This window comes from Psammomys obesus, unplaced genomic scaffold, assembly GCF_907164565.1.
Source record: "Psammomys obesus unplaced genomic scaffold, mPsaObe1.curated_primary_1811, whole genome shotgun sequence".
Lineage (NCBI taxonomy): Eukaryota > Metazoa > Chordata > Mammalia > Rodentia > Muridae > Psammomys > Psammomys obesus.
The window spans coordinates 5244967-5265553 of NW_026596460.1; the positions used below are offsets into that span (position 1 = coordinate 5244967).

The 20587-nt window shown below is 46.5% G+C and overlaps 2 protein-coding genes across 4 annotated transcripts in view; one reads left to right on the forward strand and one right to left on the reverse strand.

Annotated features, from left to right (window-relative positions):
• Positions 1 to 8512, forward strand: Fam131b (family with sequence similarity 131 member B). 3 transcript variants are annotated; one of them, XM_055598308.1, is made up of 7 exons: positions 1 to 187; positions 2548 to 2657; positions 2983 to 3018; positions 3270 to 3363; positions 3629 to 3826; positions 5492 to 5635; positions 5846 to 8512. In XM_055598308.1, the coding sequence occupies exons 1-7, from the start codon at positions 160 to 162 to the stop codon at positions 6316 to 6318; spliced, it is 1083 nt and encodes a 360-aa protein (XP_055454283.1). In that variant the 5' UTR covers positions 1 to 159; the 3' UTR covers positions 6319 to 8512. The 3 variants fall into 3 exon arrangements, with proteins under 3 accessions (XP_055454283.1, XP_055454285.1, XP_055454284.1); XM_055598310.1 differs by having other exon boundaries at positions 1 to 127; positions 5846 to 8511; XM_055598309.1 differs by lacking the exon at positions 2983 to 3018.
• A 20-nt stretch (positions 8513 to 8532) lies between these two features.
• Clcn1 (chloride voltage-gated channel 1) overlaps positions 8533 to 20587 on the reverse strand; it is a 29859-nt gene continuing 17804 nt past the window's right edge. The window contains exons 13-23 of the mRNA XM_055598307.1: positions 19245 to 19314; positions 18933 to 19043; positions 17181 to 17394; positions 16834 to 16967; positions 14314 to 14546; positions 13890 to 14004; positions 13542 to 13621; positions 13285 to 13323; positions 11310 to 11414; positions 11147 to 11233; positions 8533 to 10646 (exon numbers count right to left, since the gene is read on the reverse strand). Coding sequence (XP_055454282.1) covers positions 10275 to 10646; positions 11147 to 11233; positions 11310 to 11414; positions 13285 to 13323; positions 13542 to 13621; positions 13890 to 14004; positions 14314 to 14546; positions 16834 to 16967; positions 17181 to 17394; positions 18933 to 19043; positions 19245 to 19314 — 1560 coding nt within the window. The 3' untranslated portion in view covers positions 8533 to 10274. The remainder of the gene's footprint in view (positions 10647 to 11146; positions 11234 to 11309; positions 11415 to 13284; positions 13324 to 13541; positions 13622 to 13889; positions 14005 to 14313; positions 14547 to 16833; positions 16968 to 17180; positions 17395 to 18932; positions 19044 to 19244; positions 19315 to 20587) is intronic.

The window sequence follows — 20587 nt, forward strand, 5'->3', positions numbered from 1 at the left end:
GGCTGCCGTGGGGAGGGATGGAAAGGGGAGGGGGGAGCGGAGCCGAGCGGAGACAGCCGCGGCGCTGCAGAGCGGCTGGGGCGGCGGCGCGGCTCCCGGTGCTCCCCCCGGCACGCACCCCGAGTCGGTGAGGGCCGGGCCCCGGCGGCCCCTGGAGCCATGGGCTGCATCGGCTCGCGGACTGTGGGTGGGTACCGCGGCCGGGCGCGGGTCAGGGGCAAGCTCGCCCCGGGGCGCTCCTCCGGCCCCCTCCCCCATTCCCATCCTCGCCCCTGGAGACCTCCCTCCGCGCCCGCCCGGCCCTGCCTCGCGCCTTCACTTTCCCTCCATCCGCTCTGGTCGGTCCCTGCATCCCTCTGCCCTCGCGCCTCCAGGGCTTCCATCCCTCTTGGCTCAGACATAGCCTCTCTCCATCGCCCTCCCGCAGGCGCGGTCCTTCCCTGGTAGCCTCTCCACCAGCTTCCTTCACTGCTCCGTCGCTGTTCCCTACTCCCGGTGGCCCCATCCCTCCACCTCCAGGCCATCCGCGTCTACTCCGCTGTGGCCAGCGCCTCCTCGCGCCCCTCTTTCTGGAATAGCCCCTCTTCTCAGAACCTCCTCCCCAGCCTCAGCCCCGACTTTCTTCCGCAAGCCTCCTCCTATCCTCACCCTCCTTTCCATATGGCTTGTGTGTTTTGCCCCCAACCATTTCTCTCTTGGTAGCCTTTTTCCGTCGCGCTTGCCTCCCCCGATTTGCTTTGTTCACGTGCATTTTCCCTTTGGGGCGGGGGCGGGAAGAGCTAGTGCCACCGGGAGAGAACGGGTTCCACGCCCGGAGAGAATGGGCTTGAGCCGGGGTGCTCCGGAAGAGTCGTGGCTCGGGGAGGTGGTGGAGGTTTACTACCCCAAGAGAGGTCGGGGGAGTCAGCTTTCCAGAAGGGTGGGGTCCGCCTGGGAACCCTGGGACCCGCCTGCACCTGTCAGCGGGGGCAGGCGGGGCTGGGCCGGATCTTTATTTACCTTTGACAGGGAAGAAAGGCGCTTCCTTAAAGGTCCTCTCTCTCTAGCCTCTGCCTTGCTACCGCCCTCCATACCCTCACCCCACGCATCCATTCCACTTCAGAGCTGAACACATTAGTACAGTTCTCTCCCAAACCCCCCAATTTTCCCCTTCCTAACTCCCAATTTCTCCCGCCTACACGCCCTAGTGACCTCAGGCTGAGAAAATAATTCGTATTATTATTGCAAACAAACTCAATCTCAGGAAGCCTGGTTTCTGAGACCCAGTTTATTTCCATGGAGACCCTCCTCTGCTTTCACCTCCTTTCCTGTTCTCCTTCCCTCCATCTCCCTACCCCCTAAGACTCTGACTCAGCTCCCCCTCTTCCTCAAAGGCCACCTCCCCGCTCCTCCCCTCGCTCCCACTCTTCTCTAGAGAGCTTTCTCTGCCTGCCCCATTACTGCTAGGTCCAGATGTCATTGCTCTCTGACCTAGCCACAGGTCCTAGTCTCACCCATCTCATTTCACAAGATCCCAAGAGAGAGCAGAACAACCTGGGTAGTATGGAGAGCCCTGTTTCTCAGTCCTCTCCATTCCATTTGCTTTTCACCATACTGGATACCTCTTCATGGCCAAGACCCAGCCAGTGCACTTTTTCCAGAGAAGGGACCTATGATCCTAAACTCAAAAGGCAAAATTTCAAGGATGCAATGGCTTTAGACAAATGGCTCAGGCTGCCACCTGATTCTTGAATCTCTCTGTAAACACCCAATTGATTCTTCCCCAAGACCTCCAGAAGGTGTCACACCGCACTCAGGTCAGGAGTCTCCCTCTTGGTTTCTTACTTTTCCACGAGTTCCCAAAGTGTCTTGTCCTCCTCCTCACATTTTTTCCTGTCTCCTCACCTTGAATTTCTGTTCTTTTAACTTTGAAATCATAAAGTCCTCTTGTTGCCTGCTCCTATCTTGGTCTCTCCTTTTGAATCCATTTCCTGTCCCCTGAGAGAATTGGGCTCAAAGCCAATTCTTGGAGTCCTCTAGCTCCAGGGGAAACAGTCTCAAATTTTTATCTACCACCTGCCTCTGTCCCCACCATATTTTTTCCTGTCAACCAAGTTCCCTGACTAGTAGGAAGGCCCAAGGGGGAAGCCACATTCCTCTCATCCCTCAAATATCAAAGCCAGCTGCAGAGTAGTGTAGCTTCCCCTGGAAAGCTGTGTCCTTGTTTTTAGGACAGTAATTGGTGAGAAATCTGGATCCAATAAAGACTATCTCAAAGATTCCTCAGCACAGACTGGAGAATGTTTGCCTGATTCAACCCAAGCATTTTTTCCCTAACTATGCTATTCCCCATTGAGCTGAAAATCAGTGTTTTGTTTCACTTATTATTTCTCCTTCCAAAAATTTGGGGACGATAAAGAAATAGAAAGAAATAGGTAGTCAGAAGGCATGGCATTGGGGGATGGGGTGGAAGGGCTTGACCCTAGGGTGTGGCCTTTGGCTTTTATGGGAAGGGAGCAAGCAGGGGAACGAGGGTGAGCAACTGACCTTCTAACACCCCCCCTTCAGGGAATGAGGTGATTGCAGTGGACTGGAAAGGCCTCAAAGATGTCGATCAGATCAACATGGACAGCACCAGCTCACTGCATGGTAGCAGCCTCCATCGACCATCCACAGAGGTAAGGACGGGTACCTCAGAAGCCCACCAGCTACAACGACCTCCCCTCAAGTTCCTGGCTGCTTGGCCCATTTCATCATTCCAGAAAGCCCAAAGGGGAGATTCTCTTTATTAATTCTATGACAGCATCCCAAAGACTCCTTTAGATGGAAACACCATATCTCCCTGCTTCCCCAAAACACACACCAAATGCTCCACACTGAGATCTTTCTCAGCCTCAGGAGGGTCTGTCTCTCTGTCTATATCTGGAAGTCCCTCAGAGAAAAGCAGGATTATTTGCACTCCTAGAGGTGCCCCGATACCATCCCTTCTCCTCTCTCCTACAGCAAACACGAACAGATTTCTCCTGGGACGGCATCAATGTGAGTGCAGCCAACCCTAGCCCTCCTTAATCTACCCTGACCCTTCTTTTCTTATGTTCATTGGGACCCTTTATAGACAGGCTGAGCCCCCAATTTTCAGGGTGTACCATATATATACTTCCTTGGTTTTCTTTGTCACTTTCTTCTACCTTGGGTATCCACCTTCCTGGGAGCTAAAAAGTCTATTCTGTCTATAAGGCACCCCAAGCCTTCTTATTCCTCTGCCCACTCTCTTATCTCCCCTGTCCTAGCTTTCCATGGAAGACACCACTTCCATCCTCCCGAAGCTTAAGCGAAACTCTAATGCCTATGGCATTGGGGCCCTGGCCAAGTCATCATTCTCAGGTGAGACTCCAAAACGGGAAATGGGACAACTGACAGGTTTCTCCTTCTGCCCCTGTTCCTCAATGCTGATGGGGTTCATGCCCACGACTCTGAAGCATCCGTTCTTCTGCTAAGCCCCTCCTGTCCCGGGTCTCATCCACAGGGTACTAGGGGATACTTTCCCCAGTGCATGGAATCACATGGGACCTGGGTGGGGATGAAGGGAGGATTTGCTCTGAGTGTTGTGTGATAGTCTGAAGGGTATGGATATTGTCTGACTCCACAGGGATCTCGAGGAGCATGAAGGACCATGTGACAAAGCCTACAGCCATGGGGCAAGGCCGGGTGGCCCACATGATTGAATGGCAGGGCTGGGGAAAGGCTCCAACAATTCAGCCACAACACAGCCACGAGGCTGTGCGCAGGGATACAGATGCTTACTCTGACCTCAGCGATGGCGAGAAGGAGGCACGTTTCCTAGCAGGTACTTGCATCCCAAGCCCTCAAATGAGACAGTTTTTTTGGATGGTCAGAGGCACTCTCCAACCTGCTCCCCTATAGCAAAACTGTCTCCCTGCACGTTGACCACAGGCTCACATTTTCCACCAGCCTTGATTTCAAGTATGTTTGACTGGTTAAGTGCCCTCCGACATGTTTTTACTACTCGGGTGAGATTTCTAAGGCCATGTGTCACACATGTTTTCTTTCCTTTAGTATGGTACCATTTCCCCCTGGCCTCCCTTTGTATAGGAGAAAAACACAGAGGCCTTGGGCTTCAAATGACTCTGCTCGCATTTGTTTCTAAAAATGAAAGAGGCCCGGGGAATTTCTTGCAGCCATGCTCGTCAACGTTTGATTTCATGAATTGACTTACTGTACTCATTACTGTGACAGCTAGTGGATGATTAAGGGGAATGGCCCTGGAGACAGTGGTTGAGTTCTAGGGAAGCAGGATAGGTCTGATGACAAGTATGTGGTGACACACAAAGGTGAAGTAATCCTGCTGGCGGGTGTCTGGAAGATAACCAAGAAGAGGGGTAGGTCTGAAGAGAAGGGAAGATTTTAGTATTGTTGGTATACATGTGGTTGGTGGAGGAGGTCTGAGTGGGTTCGGGGGATGGACATGGAGGACAGAGGAAGGACAAGGTAATAGCAGTTAGAGCTTTGCTTATTCATGGCCCTGACTCGAATAGGGACCTGCAATGCTCACAACTTCCTGTCTTCACTATTATGCCCTCTCCACCTTGAGTCTCTTGATACAACTGATATCACTAGATATCAGCGTGATATAATGATATTCCTTGAGTCACTTATATAACTGGGGACCCACGTTCACCTGATTCTCCCTTGGAAATTCATTTATCTTGAAACCCACTATCTATATTCCTCTTTCTCAGACCACCTGAAACTAGGTTCATTTCTTCCTTTAAAAAAAATATGACTTTATTTCTGTTCGCATGTGTTTGCTTGCATAAGTTCATGTGTTCCACGTGTGTACAAGAGACCTAGGAGTTCAGCGGAGTTGCAACCCCTGACGCTGGAGTAAAAGGCTATTTTGAGTTGCCCGGCATGGGTGCTCAAAAGCAAACTCAGGTCCTCTGCCAGAGAAGTGAGTTCTCTTTTCTGATAAGTCATCTCTGCAGCTCCAGTTTCAAATTCTAAACCTCAAAAGACAAGCTTCTGGAACATCTAACTGTAATTCACCAGGAAAGCCCAACATTTTTTCCTAGGAATTCTAAGTGTGACCTTTTTGAAAATATCCCATGCTCTAGCTTTGTTTCAGAGTAACAGGATATCCCCTGGCTACATGTGTATATTGAGAATTTGAAATGTGACCTGTCTCAGTGGAGATGTGCTATTAAGTAAAGTTTCAACCAAATTTCAAAGACATCATATGAAGAATGTAAGATATCTCATTAACAGTGTTTATATTGATTATATGTTGAAAGAGAATCATATATATTATACTTATGTAGGATTTGTTATTAACAGTAATTTCACTTGTTTCTGTTTACTTTTCTTAAATGATCGCACACATGGCTTATGTTTTACTTCCCCTGAACCATGGTGTGACAGCTTTCTCCCTACTGCTAGCATGGGTCTAGAGATTACTTGAGGACTTTTACGATAATTTCATTTCTTCTCATAGGGGTTATGGAACAGTTTGCTATTTCTGAGGCTACACTTATGGCCTGGTCTTCCATGGATGGTGAGGACATGAGTGTCAATTCTACCCAGGAGCCACTGGACTGCAACTACAGTGACAACTACCAGGAGCTGATGGAAAGTCAGGGTGAGAGATGGTTCTAGAATCAAACCCTGAAAACTGAGCCTATTTAGATTAGTTCCCTCTACCCTTTTCTGTTCTTTTAGGACCTTCCCTTTTGTCTCTCCTTCTGCAATGCCCCTGGACCTGTGTCATAACTGTGTGAGAAGTCTGTGAGCTCCTTTCACTGCCAGTGATGTTTTGTGGCTCCTCCAACCTTGCTCATTCTCTTTACAGATGCGTTAGCTCAAGCCCCCATGGATGGATGGCCTCACTCCTATGTGTCACAGGGGATGTACTGTCTGGGATCATCGGATGCCTGGGAAGCAAGTGATCAGTCCCTCATTGCATCTCCAGCTACAGGATCCTATCTTGGCCCTGCATTTGATGACTCACAGCCCAGCCTGCATGACATGGGGCCTTCCCAACCTGCTTCAGGATACTCTGCTCAGGAGCCTCCACCTTTGTTGGGGGTGGACAGTGACTGGGCACCAGAGGTTGGTGGGGTGGACCTGGCCAGGGGACCTGTAGAGGAAGAGAAGAGACCACTGGCCCCTGAAGAGGAAGAGGATGCAGGATGCCGGGATTTGGAGTCACTTTCCCCACGAGAGGATCCAGAGATGTCTACTGCTCTCAGTAGGAAGGTGTCTGATGTCACATCCTCAGGTGTGCAGTCCTTTGATGAGGAGGATGGGGATGCCAACAACTAGCTTCTTCCTACCCCACTCCGACCTGAGGGGCATGGCTGCAGCCCATACCCTCCCAAGCTCCAGCAGCACAGATTAAACCCGGGCAGAAGACAGCAGGGAACCGGGTGCTTCCAGCCCTCACCAGGCCTCTAGCAGCCCTGTAAAGTGAAGGACCAGAAGGGGGTTTTATCTAGGCTTGCGCTTCAGAAACCATCATTCCAGGAACTGGGACCCAGGCAATTAGATGGCATCGTGGTGGGAGATGAGCCACGGCTGTGGCTCTTGGGTCCATGCCTAGGTCCGTCATGCTGAACACTGAATCTCAGTTTTTACACCCCTGATTTCGTCTTCCAGGAGCCTTGGCTGTGCTGTCTGAATGCCTCCTTTCTCCATTTCACTCTTGCTTTCCTGATTCTGTTTTCTCTGGCCATGGCTCCAGTGCATCCCCACTGTGGGAAGCAGGCCTCAGGGGCTGTTGGACATGGCTTGGCGGGTACAGCAGAGTGGCCTGAAGGGCTCTTCTGTGTTTAGCACAGACACTGGGCCCGATTCAGGCAATCTTTGGCTTTTGAAATCAGGAGCCAAGGATGAGGTGGACGTGGCAGCTGGGATTGACAGGGGTCAGAGTATGATTCTTTATCCTAAGGCCTGCTCAGAGACAAGAGGGTCACTGATGAGACAAAGGAAAAACAGCCACTTGAATGTCCCATGGCTGGAAGGAGGACCTTAAGGATCTGGGGGAAGGCCGGTGGGGTTGGCACTCCAGTTCTGGCTTCCCTTTCTGCCTTCTTCCATCTGGCGCCCAGCCCTGAGGAGCATGAGCATCTCAAATTGTTGACCTAGGATGCAGTGTCCCCCCCAGTGGTGGCACTATGAGGGTGAGGCCCCCTCTACCTTCCCCTAATTCTCTGGAGCTGTTTACACTTTTCTCTTTGCCTTTTCTACATTTTTATAACTTGTTGGGGACTCAGGGTTGAGCAGAGTGGAGCGGGAGTGTGGTGCTGTCACTGCCTTGGCTGGGATAGCTTGCGGCTGAGGGCCAGGGGGGACACTGGCTGCTTGTTTGTCAGCTATTCCCAGGGGTCCTCAACCTGGTGGTCCTTACACGACTGCTTGTCGTGAGACACAAGCTGCCTGTCCCCTTTTCCCTTTGATTTGGAGTGGACTGTGGGGGCAGGGAGCAAAAGCAAGTCGGTGCAGTATTGCCATGAGGGTGCAGCTGCAGCTGCAATTGGCCCTTGGCAAAAGCAGAGTTTTGATAGGAGATGTCCAAGCTTGTCACTCTATATTTCTCCTTCTGTCTGTCCATGGCTCCAGTTCCAAGGCCGTGTGTCCTACTGTAATGTCAGGGGTCCTAAGCTGCTCCCTCACCCACAGACATGACGAGGCTCAGCACTGGAGTGATTCTTTTCATCTGTGATGCTGTCCTGTGCCACATTCATACAATAAAGTGTAACCAGAGTAGGTATCCCACATCCTACTGGGGAGAAGGACACATGGGATCCTGAGGTCTGTTAATGTAGGAAACATGGGACTAAACCTAGAGAGCCAAGGTAGGTGAACAGTCACTTACCTCATCTAATGCTGCCTGAATGGGAGAAGATACCTCGTGTTCACTAGTATGCTGTGGTTTAGCATATCAGGACCTCATTTCTAGGACTAGGAAGGGCTAGCCTGCCAACCCTGGCAACTACCCCTAACCCCTGGTCTCCTGTCTTAGCCCCCTGGGACTTTGCATGTTCAAGCTAACCTACTCCCAGGGTCTCTTTGCCTTGTCTGTCCTGCTCTATCAAAATGTTTGTCTCATCTCAGTGCCCCCATATTCTTCCCGTAGGTGATGGTAGACATGGAGTCCAGAGAGCAGGTTTATTCATTTTGGTTCCCTTTTGCTCAGGGCCCCAGAGAGTTGGGAAGACTAAACTAAAGCAGCTTTCTTTCCTCCTTCCATTCCTCAAGGAAGCCAAATGGTCCCTAATGAAAGACCACAAAACACCTGAAGGAACCTAATAGGGTTTGTGCCCACGCAGGGGCTTGGTTTCCCCAGGAGGCTGGCACACTGCCACAGAGGCAGGTGAGACCCACCCCACTCTGAAGAAGACTCAAGGAGCTGGCCCAGGACCATTTTGAACTCTTTTCAAGGGAGAGACCACCTCTCGGTGCTGGGGCAGGGTGCATGGGGGTTTGCTTCTAGCCTACTTTAAGGGGAGGGGGGGCATGTGCAGGAGAAGGCTGTTGGGGGTGGGTGGGAAGGGTTGCTTTTTCTTTTGTGTAGCACGTTTTACAGCAGCTGGGGAGCAGGGCTGTTTTTTTAATATTCTTGTGAATGAAACTGCTCTTGCTGAATGATTTTTTTAGGGGGGGGGTACAGTTTCATTTTCAAAAGACTTTATTAAATGAAAATCCAAACCTTCCATTCCACCCCTTCCATGGCCCTCCCCCAGATCACACACCTCCCTTCTTTTGTGTTAAGGAGGGAATCTTGAAGGACGAGTTCTTATCCTTGACCCTATATATCCCACATTCCGTCTTCCAGGTCTGAGAAATACCCATTTTTATGGTCAGTCTTAGCATGTTTTCTTAATGTGAAACTCTCACCCCAGGCCCAAGAAGGATTCTATGACATATATTACAGAGAGAATTCTATATAAATATATATATATATATATAAGTATTATAGATTATTTACACATGGGCATAGGCTTGGATGCCTGCTGCTAATCCTCCTACCTAGGCCTCAGTGTCTTTCTTGGCCTGGGGTGGTGGAAGGTACCTGTGTTGGAGAAGGCCAGAGTCTGTGTTCAATGACACTAAACAGAACGTGGTGGCATCTCTGACTATGAGTGTCTTATTTGGGGGGACAGAAGAGGCCTGGGCAAGGGGAGGAAAAGAAGGAGAATGTCTGAGGGCTCAACTGCAGAGTTAAAGGCACATAGTGAGGAAAGGAAAAGAGCCCAGGAATGGAGCCAGGGCATCTGGATGCTCAGAACATCTGGCATCTCTTTTGCGGTGAAACAGACTAATGCTGTGCAGTACAACTAACAAGCTCCTTGCTAGTTTGGAAGAAAAAGATGGAAGTCCTCTAAGGGGGCAAATGAAAGCTTGCCACCCCAAGGTGCCCCCAAGTCTATGCCAGAGGAACCCAAGGAACTATTATAAAGATCTGGAATCTGCATGACCCATTGCTGGATGGGTGTGCTTTGGGAGGAGTTCCAGTAAGAGTGGCCCCAAGGCAAGGCTGACTCTTGGCAGGCTAAGTCAGCAGTTTGCAGCAGGCAAGAGGGATATGTATGAAATCAGGCAGAGAGCCTGGGATAAGAGCTTTCTGCTGTAGTAGACAGACACTGCACTGGGCCATGACACTGGTCTCTCCACACAGAACCTCCATCAACCTCTTTTCCAGGGAACTGCACTTGGTTCTTTGGAAACAAGGATTGGCATTTTTAGCCCTGCCCCAGCAGGGTTCTAGGAACAAATTGTGTGGAGCAGACAGGTAAAGAGTAAGGCTGTGAGGCTTGGGGGTAAATTGTATGGCGTTCAGTCTACAGGGCAATATTGTGGTCCCACATTCCCTTCCAGTGTGACATTTGCAGAGTCAGTCAATCTGGGCCTCCACTCACCTATTCCTTGTAGACACTGAAGTCTAGATAGGCAGGGCCAGGATGGTAAATGAACAAGACTGGGAACTGTGGGAGGTTAAACAGTGATGGGGGCTGAACCTGCACAGCAGGAAAACACAGGTCCTTTAAGGATGGGGCCTTGAATCCTGCCTGGAAAAGGGGGAGGGCATCTGATGGACCCAAATTCTTCCCTGCCCAAGATCAAGTTTTCCTTAAGAGCATCACCATCACCTTTCATAGTGGGGGAAGGAACAAGATGAAGTGGAGGCCTTCCCAACTTCAGGGCATCCCTATCACACATAAGCCCACTCTCTGGCATGGGCCCTATGGGTTTTATGAAGAAAGCTTGGAGGGGGTTGTTCACAGGATCAGCTCGTCCTCATCCTCCTCATCAGTGGACCGCAGGCTGGGGCCATGCAAGATGTCAGCCAGGTCCTCCTCAGGCTCTGGGCTCCCCACCATCTCCAGCTCCTCTAGCTCACCCTCCACTCTGGCTGGGGCCAGACAGGAAGGGACCTCTGGAGATGGTAGCAGTATAGGAGTCTCTGGCATGGCAGGAGCCATGGCTTCTGTTTCAGGAGCCCCATCTCCACTCTCAGGCAGATTCCAGCCCTCTGCAGGAGGGGGTGGTCCCCCAGGACTCTTCCGAGTTGAAGTTGTATTCCGGAAGCTGGCAAGAGGAGGGCGGAGCTGTATCCCAGATTTGGTGTGGCCTTCAATAGCCTTCTGTAGCTGGGGAGGAAAAGGAGATAGACAATGGGAAAGAAAAACAAGATGGAAGACAATGAGGGAGACAGCAAAGGCACAAACAAAACAGGAGGAAACAGAAATAGAAAGAGTGGTAAGAAAGGGATAAACAGAGACAGACAGGGAACAATCATAGAAGACAGAAAAAAACAAAGCTATTCCTGCACAACAAGTACTCTCCAGCTCCCCTAAGAAAGCAATCCCTAGAAACCCCTTTCCTCCTAGTAATGGCTTCATAACTCCCTCAGATTCCCATACCCCTTCCCATAGCTTACAACTAAAGCTAATTTCCCAGTCCAGACCACTGGGAGATCACACAGGATCTCTTCTGGGCTAGAGAACTGTTGTCACTTATAGAACTGTGACTACAACATGCCTTGCAGTCTGTCCCTTTTAGAGAAATCTCTATACGTTCCCCAACCATGCCCCTTGTGCAAAGTCCATTCCTGCCTCTCTCTGGTCAAGTGGGGCCTCTTCATCCTTACCTCTTCCAGTGCCAAGACACCTCTGAGCTTTCCCATGCTGGTCACATAGGCAAGATGAAGGCCAAGAAGTGAGAAGAGCGTATGAGTCTGATGGGGAAAGCACAGGTCAGTATGTCCCCACTTCTGCCCTCCCTAAAGCCCTGAGCAGTCAGCAAGGGCTTGCCTTGTGCAGAGTTGTCTGTTCCACCAGCTGGAAAGGAGACTGGTCGATGCAGCAGCAATCAAAGCACACAGGCTGGCTCAGCTGTTCCTGCTCCCAGGCCTCAATCTGTTGACAGAGTATCATAGAGACCCCTTCAACTCAGCTTTATCTAGGAATCATCATAGACACTGTGGATCAATAGGCATACCTTTTCTTCTTAGAGGGTCACAGTTTCCTTCTCCTGTTATCTGGCCTCAAATTCTACCCTTCACCTTCAGGTACCAAGAACATGGCTCCTTCTTGTAGTCTTCTGAGTCCTCCTGGGTCTCCAAACATTTATTTCCAATCTTCATTGTGTATCTTATTGACATTCCCCATGATTTTCTGTCTAATAATCCCTATCATACCTTGACACTTCGTGAATCTTTGCTTTTGTAAAATGGCATTGCCAGTGTCATGCTGGCACTTGCCTGTCTTCTGCCTACTAGACAAATACTCATTGAGAAGGTTAAGTGATATCAACAGTTGGAGACCAAGGCAGCTAATAGTTGCCCCTTATGTGCAGAGCAGAGTGAATATTTATCAAATCTGAGCAGACTCCCTATATCACTTGGTATTTAGTTGACTTGAACTATCCATGTTTTTCTTGCTTTTGTTTTCAGCCTATTAGCCAAATCATTAAGGCAGAAAGCCAGCAATCCTCTTGACTGACACACCCACAAGATGCCAGATAAGCCACTCTCTCCAGCATTCAGAAATGAGTATAAGATGTTTTTCTGTCCTACTTTCTAAGTGATGTCACACTTCAACTCTCTACTTGTCCAAATCTGCACTCTAACCTTCAGAGACTATTAGTATAGGTTAGCTAGCTCCTTGTCCTAGGATTGAGTATGGAGTCAAGTGAAGCACCCTCCATGTATCATGTCCCTTTGAAATTTCTGGTCGTAGCCATGCATCCTCTAAACTCCTATGGCCCCAACTAAAGGTTCACATGTAGCCTAACTGGCTTTTTGCATAAAAGGACACCTATCCAAAATGTTGCAAAGAGGATGGGGCTAAAGGACTTAGATAGGATATCTTCTCGCTCCTTCTGAGATCATACCAAGCCTCTGCATCCTTTGTTTGTTTGATTTTGCCTTTTCCCAATAACACTGGCAGTAACATTTTCAGAGCACATTTGCCAAGAACTTTGTCTGTGCTGGGCATAACACTAATTTCTTTGCATGTCTTAGCTCATTGAATTCTCTTAACAACCCTGTCTCCATCTACATTTTGCAGATGAAGTACAGACGCACTGTGCTATGTCTGCCAGGGGGGCTCCATAGGCAGCAACTGATGGACTCTAGCATTTGTGTGCTGACCAAATCTCAGATATAACTCAACTTCAGCTTCTTTCCGAGGGGAGGAAGATGTTGCTGCTGGGTCTTATGAAACGTTCAGCATAAGTTAGAAGCCAGAGTTCTTACTATGTGAAATTTAAATCATAGCAGGGACACAGGTGAATTCTTTTCATATGAATTCTTTCTATAATTTCTGTATTGGCTCAGTGTGATTTTTGTCAAAATCAGCATCTTGATATTGTCAAGGTTGTCTTCTCTCAAAATAGTCTGAATTTTTACTTGTATTGGATATTATTCCTCAGAAATGTCTCATCTATGTATGTCTTGGGAAAGATATACACTAGAAATCTATCATCAGTCTTCTTTTTGTACCTGGATGCACTTTATTTCTAATAGGTATTAAATAGCCATATTCACTGACTGGCTGCATTTCAATCTTGTTGGTACAATAAGAAATGCTGGTTGCACACCTTTAATCCTAGCATTCGGGAAGTAGAGGCAGATAGCTATCGGTGAATTTGAGGCTACTGATTTTCAGGCCAGCCAGGGCTGCATAGTAAGACCCTGTCTCAAAAGTAAAACTTAAAAAAAAAAACAAGAAGAAACAATACCTTCATTGGATGAAACAATTCATTCCAAGCTGTGGATTTTCTTACCTCTTCAGGTGACATGGTATCCACTAAATCTGTTGAATCCTAGGGAAGAAAGACACACACGTTCTTCCCTTCTCTTCTCAGACTAGTTATGGTTCTCAGCAAAGCAGAAACTATATCCTCCTGGGCAGGTCCCAAGCAGCCACCTTTTCAAACCATCATCTTTGGTGGGATCTCTGTCCTTCTAACTAAGGACCATGGTTTCTCATTCCTCAAAGAAAATTTCCTGACTGTCCTTCTTCTTCTGAACATATCCTTACCTGGGTTGCTTTCTTCTTTGTGGAGTGACCTCTGCCCAATAAGCAGTGCATCAGGCGCTGGAAGATGGATGGTCTTTGACCTGAAAGGAATAGCAAGAAGATGGGGGAAGTGGCCAGGGACTTCCAATGGCCCCTGACACTGTGCCACCAAAGAGTTGCACTTCTTCAATGCTGTATCCCAGTGGATTCCTCTTTTCTACCTCTGTCCCAACTCCCTAGGATAGCATTATGGGGATTAATCAATTAGAGTGAGATCTAGAAATTGCCTAGCCTCACATCTACTAAGAAAAGCTGTTAGGTGAAGGTGAGTTCCAACATAACTCCCAAGACATGCTGAGAAGTCTTTACCTGCGGGATCCGGGGCTTCAGGTGGCTGTTTGTGGCTAGGCAGCGGCCCATTAGGTTCTTCAGGGTATGATGGAACAGCAGGAAAGGAGGGAAGTGAAGGAGGAGGAAGTGGAAGCTAAAAATAAAATAGCAAAAATTTCCAGCCTCAGAGAAGAGGCCACATCCCATGATGCCTGCTACCTTTACTAGTCCCGCCCGGATTCCCCTTTTTCCTCTCAAAACAGCACCCTGGCACTGGTCTCTTTTGCACTAGATCCTTATTGTCACTTTTGTACTTGTCAGTGTTTCCCTTCCCCTTTCCTTCTATCCAGCACCTGTCATAGCAAAGCCCAGCCCAGCCATCACTGGCAATGTCACTGACAACAAATGTCACCTACTGGCATTTTCCCTTCTGTCAGCCTCCCTCCCCCTTCTGTCTTGTCACCTCTGTCTTCCTGGAGAGCTCCTCATCTTCATCCTCATCTACAAAGGCGAAGGACTCAGGTCGACCACCAGGGTGCCACTCCCCAGCCAGCTGTGCCTTGCCATTATAGGGCAGCTCCGATAACTTGCGAGCCATGTCCTGGGCAGCCCTCAGCCTCCGCTCAGCACACAAGTGGCGCTGCAGGAGGGACTGCAGTTCTGAGCGTTCCACAGAGCCCAGCAGGATCATTGAATCTGGGAGACAATCATGCTTCCCTGAGGCCCTGCTTCGCACCTACGTGTGAGCAGGTCAGGTGCAGTAGAAGCTCAGAACCTTTTCTTACTCCAGGTCTTCTCTTTCTTACTAAAAACTCATCTAAAACTCCTCCAGGGTGGCCTCACTTGATCCCTTAATTTCACACATTTAGCACTTATGGACCCGATTGGCAGCACACTAATTGGTGCTAATCTGTACTTATCTGTACGCTGCCCTAATATAATATATGCAAATATGTAAGCTCTCTATTGAAATAGGCTGATCAACCCTATCCAAATACAGTGAAACCTGAGAGGCAGTTGTAACAATCTGAGACTCAATCACTCCCTGAAAGAAATCTACTGTGAGCAACACTAGCATGAGGCCCCTATCCTGGAAGAAGTTTCATCCCTTAAAGCATGTAGGCCCTCATGGGATATAAACAAAATGCTCCCTTCCCAGCAGGCCTTGTATGTGTTTATGTATATGTAGAGATTCTGCTACACTGCTGTAAGTTAACTACGATAGCACTGCATCAAGGGCACTTAGAACTTAGACCCACCTCATACTGTTACGACTTCGTCACATCATGAAAGCCATGCACCCAGTTGGCTGCACCCTTGCTCTAAGGAAGAGCTGTGGTTTCAGAAGCTACTGAGAAGGTCTCCAAGCTTAGGGGAAATGCCTGAACTAGTGTACTTCAAAAAATTTGGATACTTTGAATATCTGAGGTCAAAACTAACATTACTCCTGGCTCCCAAATAGCCCCTCGTGTCTAATTCCTATTACGCTAATTCACAGACTAGTGAATGAGTACTGAAGGTCCAGTACTCATTAATACTTAGAACTCTGAAAATACAGAGAGCATGGTCTCTACACTCAAAGACTACCCAATCTAATGAAAAAGACAAACTGTAGTAAGAGTGATGAATACTAGAGTGAGATGCCAGTGGTGGGCCGGAAGAATGGTGAATGAAAGAACATCCCCACCAACTCCTCCACGTTTTACATTCTTCCTTCACTTGGCCACTAAGAAATAACTGAATTTAGTTAAGTAGGAGGGAGCCCAAGATTTACAGTTGACCCACATTATATATGAAGTGAACTGGCTTACCCACCAGAGTATATCTGTAATTCCAATGCTAGAGATGCTTTGGCTGTAACTCACAGCCATGCCCAGAGCAACAACAAAGTGAGCTGCAGAACCTCATGTTCCCAGCTGAGGTTGAACAAACAGCACTCAGCCTTCCCATTTCAGGCCGAGTAAACAAGTGTTCTGTTAGCAGTCTATCTAATGCCACATTGTTTTTCGAATCTCTGTGCTTTGTGTGGTGATTCTGCTGGGTAAAATGCCCCCAGATGCACCACTGAAGTGCTGTCTGCTGTTTCTAAGCACAAGGAGGGAAGACTGTGCTTTGCCTTATTGAGAAAACACATTAGCTGAATTTCATCTGGTAGAATTAATAGTGCTTTGGTCATGAGTTCAGAGTTAATAAATGAAAAAAAAATATATTAAATAAGGTATCTAAAACAGAAACAAACATAAAGCATGGCTATGTATTGATTGCTTGGCAAAAATGCTGTGACCAGCATCAAGAGACTTATTCCCCTTGAAACATTATCCTGTAAACTGTTCACTAATTCCAAACTGAGAAAGACTTTAGAATTCATGGCGCCCATGAATAGTAAGACTTGCTCCTATTTCCTTAACTGGATTTTAACTGACTTTGTGTGCCTGTGGTATGGCTGTTTCTCACTTCCGGAAGGAAGAACATGTACCTCAATAAGGGTAAGATAACTTCCCTTAGTAGCTGGATAGCTCTAAGTTTGAGTCCACACCTGCATTAGTGAATCCTACTGTCAGAATAACTGGATTCTGAATCACCCAGGAGATTGGTGAGGCACCTCTGGGTGTGCCTATGAGGACATTTCTAGAGAGAAGTAAGTGGGGAACATACACTCTGAATATATGTTCATCATCCCATGGTTTTGCATCCAGAAAAAAAAAAAAAAAAAGGACAAAAAAGGGAAGAAAACTGAGCACCAACATCTTTTCCTGGGCATCTTGGCCTGCCATGATGTATGCCACTCTGTTCCACCATTCTACTTCTGCCATAGTAGACTGAACTCCTTGAAACCATGAGCTGAAATAAACATTTCTTCTCTTAACCTGTTTACATTAGGTGTTTTAATATCAGTGTTAGACAGTAACTGAAGTGATACTAGTGCTCTCTGCCATTGGACAACCCTGCTGGTCCCCAGCTGGCTTCTTTACTTCCCACTTACCTTTTGAATCAACCAATGGTAAAGTCTTGACTGTGGTGCTCTGGAGTAGGTTTCTCAGTTCCCCATATGTGCAAGAAGCTGAGACAAACTTCACATCACGTACCATGATGTCCTCAACAAAGATGGTAAATTTGCTAAGGAGGGAAAAAGCAGCCGGGGTTAGCCTACTATATGCCTATGCTGGCCCTTCTTCCCCCAAGGTCTGCCATGTACTCTTTAAACACAATATTTATTAAGTGGATGGAAACATGAAAATAATTAAAAAACAGTGTTTCCCAACTCATTCTCCACTTCAGGTCCTCCCACATCCCACCATATCTAAACTAATTCCAGCTAGTGGCCCTGACCTGAGCTGATTCCAACCAAGGTCAGGCAAATAGGGAAGCTTCTTGACCTGAATGATGCTGTCATAGAGGGAGGGCTGCAGGCTCTGAGCCACCATGTTGGCCAAGATAACAGCCACCATCATGGGCAGGATGTGAGCAATCTGACCGGTTAGCTCGAAGCAAATCACAGCTGTGGAGACTGTGTGGGAGACAGCCCCTGTCAGGGCCGCTGCTCCTGGAGTGACAGAAATGTATTAATGGGTTAGACCTGCTTTTCTTGGCATGGGGGATACATGAGGGTACAATAAGAACAGCACAGACTAGGAGACAGGACCTTGGTCAGTCAACAATCCCAGGATTATTACTTTTCAAGAGTAGGGGCTAGAATACTGGCCTGTTCAAAAACTATCCTTTTGAGCTAATTTATATATAATATTCACCAAGTCACAAAACCTGTATACATGCAGTTTTTCGTTTATAATGTGAACAGAGGGATATCTTCTCCATTCTCTGCTTTTTAACTGAATATTTAAAAACCCAATGATCTTACTTTGAACCTCAGATATCGATGCCAACAGATTATGAATAAATAGCATGAAAATTGAAGAACCATGGTGGGGACATAGAGCAATGATGCTTCCATTAATCAGGATCCGCAGATCCTGATTCTGTGTCTACTTCTGATTCTGTGTTTACTTCCCTGGAATACTGTGTTCTCATCCTCAGAGTGAAAGGGTCAGTCAAAACCTTCTAACATTCTTACAGATCTAAATATTTATGGTTCTATAAGCTAACCAAAGATAGAATCAATCTTATGTATTTTGTTTTCTTATCAACTCATGCTTTAATGTTATTTCTTATTCAAATATGAGGGAAGGGCCAGTATGGCCTACATAGCAAGTGTTAGAACAGCAAGGGCTATGTAAAGAGAACTTGTCTCAAAGAAACAGAAGCAAAAACAAAAACCCTAAGCCTAATAAAATGATGGAGATATAATGTTGGAAAATATAGGAGAATCCTTATGTGAAAATGTAACAAGGAAAGGTTAGAGAAGTCTAATATTGGAATGTATGATCCTAGTAGGTAACACACAGAGCATAGTTCAGAACATAAACTATGTAGTGTGTGTATACTGGGAACTGTGCCCTATGGAAGATGAGAGATACTTGAGAGGCATGAAGAGAACAGAAGATGCTGATAATGGAAGCATTTATAAATGGACTAGAATCAGACAGTACAGTGCCATACAGAGCTCTATCTCAGACGTCATTTTAGAAGTTCAGGGCTCAGCTCTTATTCCTGTCTTCTTAGTCTCATTAACATTAGCACAGCTCAATTTGGATGGACTGGGTTCATCACCCGGAATATTGGTTCCATGATTCTCAGGAAAGAAAAAGCCTACTAAACGTGCAAAGACAATGAAGAGAACCCTCATTCTTTTATTTTCTTATTCATTTTTGGTTTTCCGAGATAGGGTTCCTCTGTGTAGCCTTGGCTGTACCAGACTCACTTGGTAGACTAGGCTGGCTTTAAACTCACAGAGATCCACCTGTCTCTGCCTCCCTGAGTGCTAGGATTAGAGGTGTGTACCACTGCCCCTGGCTCCCTTATTTACTTAATTGATTCCTACATCCATTTTCCACAGGAGGGAATCAAAGCTTACAGAAAAGAAACAGTGAGAAGCAGAGCCAAGAGCTGATTGTTTGAACAAAATTAAATAAGTGTATTTAAAATACCCAATGTCTGGTTATAGAAGTTAGGAGTATGTCTCACCTATTACTGCATACCCCCCCGGTAAGATCTTGTAGATGATGTCATCAAATAAGATACCCTCAGGGAACAGCATGGCCATAATCTCTCCAACCAGCCTTCCAAATGCAGCTCCTAGAGGGAAGATAAAGAAGAAAAATATAAAAAAAGAAAGAAAGAAGAAAAATATTAAGATGCATTTCCTTTGTCTCTATGTTTTCCGCATGATCTGTGTTTAGGCATTAAGAGCACAAACTCCCCAAATCCTAGGTTTTTCCTTGTTTTCCCACCAACCACCCAGATTGTAGTTATTAGTGCAATGCCATCAATCCTTACCTAGCACAAAAACAGGCATGAAACCTCCACAGGGTATAGGCATAGTGGTGGCCACAATGGACATCCAAAACTAGGGGGGAAAAATATATATATATAATATATTAATATTATATAATATAATATTACATATATTATATTATATATAATTAATATTATATATATAATATTAATATATTATATATTATACATATATTTTATATATATATATATATATATATTAGTGTACTCTTTCCGAAGCACCCCGCACCCATCTTTCTTCCCTGCCCATCCTCCCTCCTGCTTCAGGAGTCATAACAAAAATGTCCTAGGATAGCCAACCCTTTTGGAAGCCTTCTTGTCTGTCACCATTCTCTAGAGCCTGAGAACTTGGCTGAGAGATCAACAAAGACACCAGGATAATAAAGCCATCCTCCAGATGGCTAACACAAACCCTTCCAACTTTGAGTGACTGTATTTTCCTTTCCACAATCTAGAACAAGGAAACCCCAGAGGATCCCTCTTTCGCTGTTACAAAAAGATCAGTGAACTCAGTCAGCCCAGGAAGTTCGCCTCTATGGAGTAATCTACAATGCTAAGCTGGAAGAAGCTTTTTTTCCCCACTCAGCTTATATTTCTATAAAAGGGCCATAGACTGATGCAGTATATACCCTAAACTTTATGATTAATTTAGCTTTGATTTGACCATTTACAAAGCCATACTCAAGGTAAGCCTCACTGGGAACCTGAAGAGAGGACTGTTCCACGAGGGCCTTTGTCTTTGATATCAAGCCACCTTAAACAAGGATAAGAATTATATCTGGATTCTGGGGACATACAGTGATAGAGTGTATTCTCAGACTCTGTGAGACACCATGTTCAATCCCCAGTATGGGAGAAAAATAAAAAACAAAACCAAAAAAACATTGATCTGTCCTGGCTATATCACAAGGGCAAACTCAGAATCTGATTAGTCTTTCAACATAACAAAAAAGATATTCAAGATCAACTTTGTAAGGCACTATTCTAAAATAGAATATTTTAGAATATTCTAAATTGGGGTAATTATAGCAAAAGCAGTATGTACATTCTGAGGCAAAGAATGCAGAAGAATTGAGAAATAGAGTAGAACAGGAGTAATGGCTGAACCTTAAATATCTAAAAAATAAAATAAAAGTGTGAGACATAGCTTTGAAAGTTCTTCCAATATAAGTTAATAACTCTTAGAAAAGGATTCCAAACTAGTTTGGTATATGATGAAAACAGCTCAAAGTCTAACAAGCTGTGAAGATTAAAGTATTTGATATTTCTTGAATCATGCGTAAGATACACTAATGAAAAATAAGTTTCTTAATTTTATGAACTTT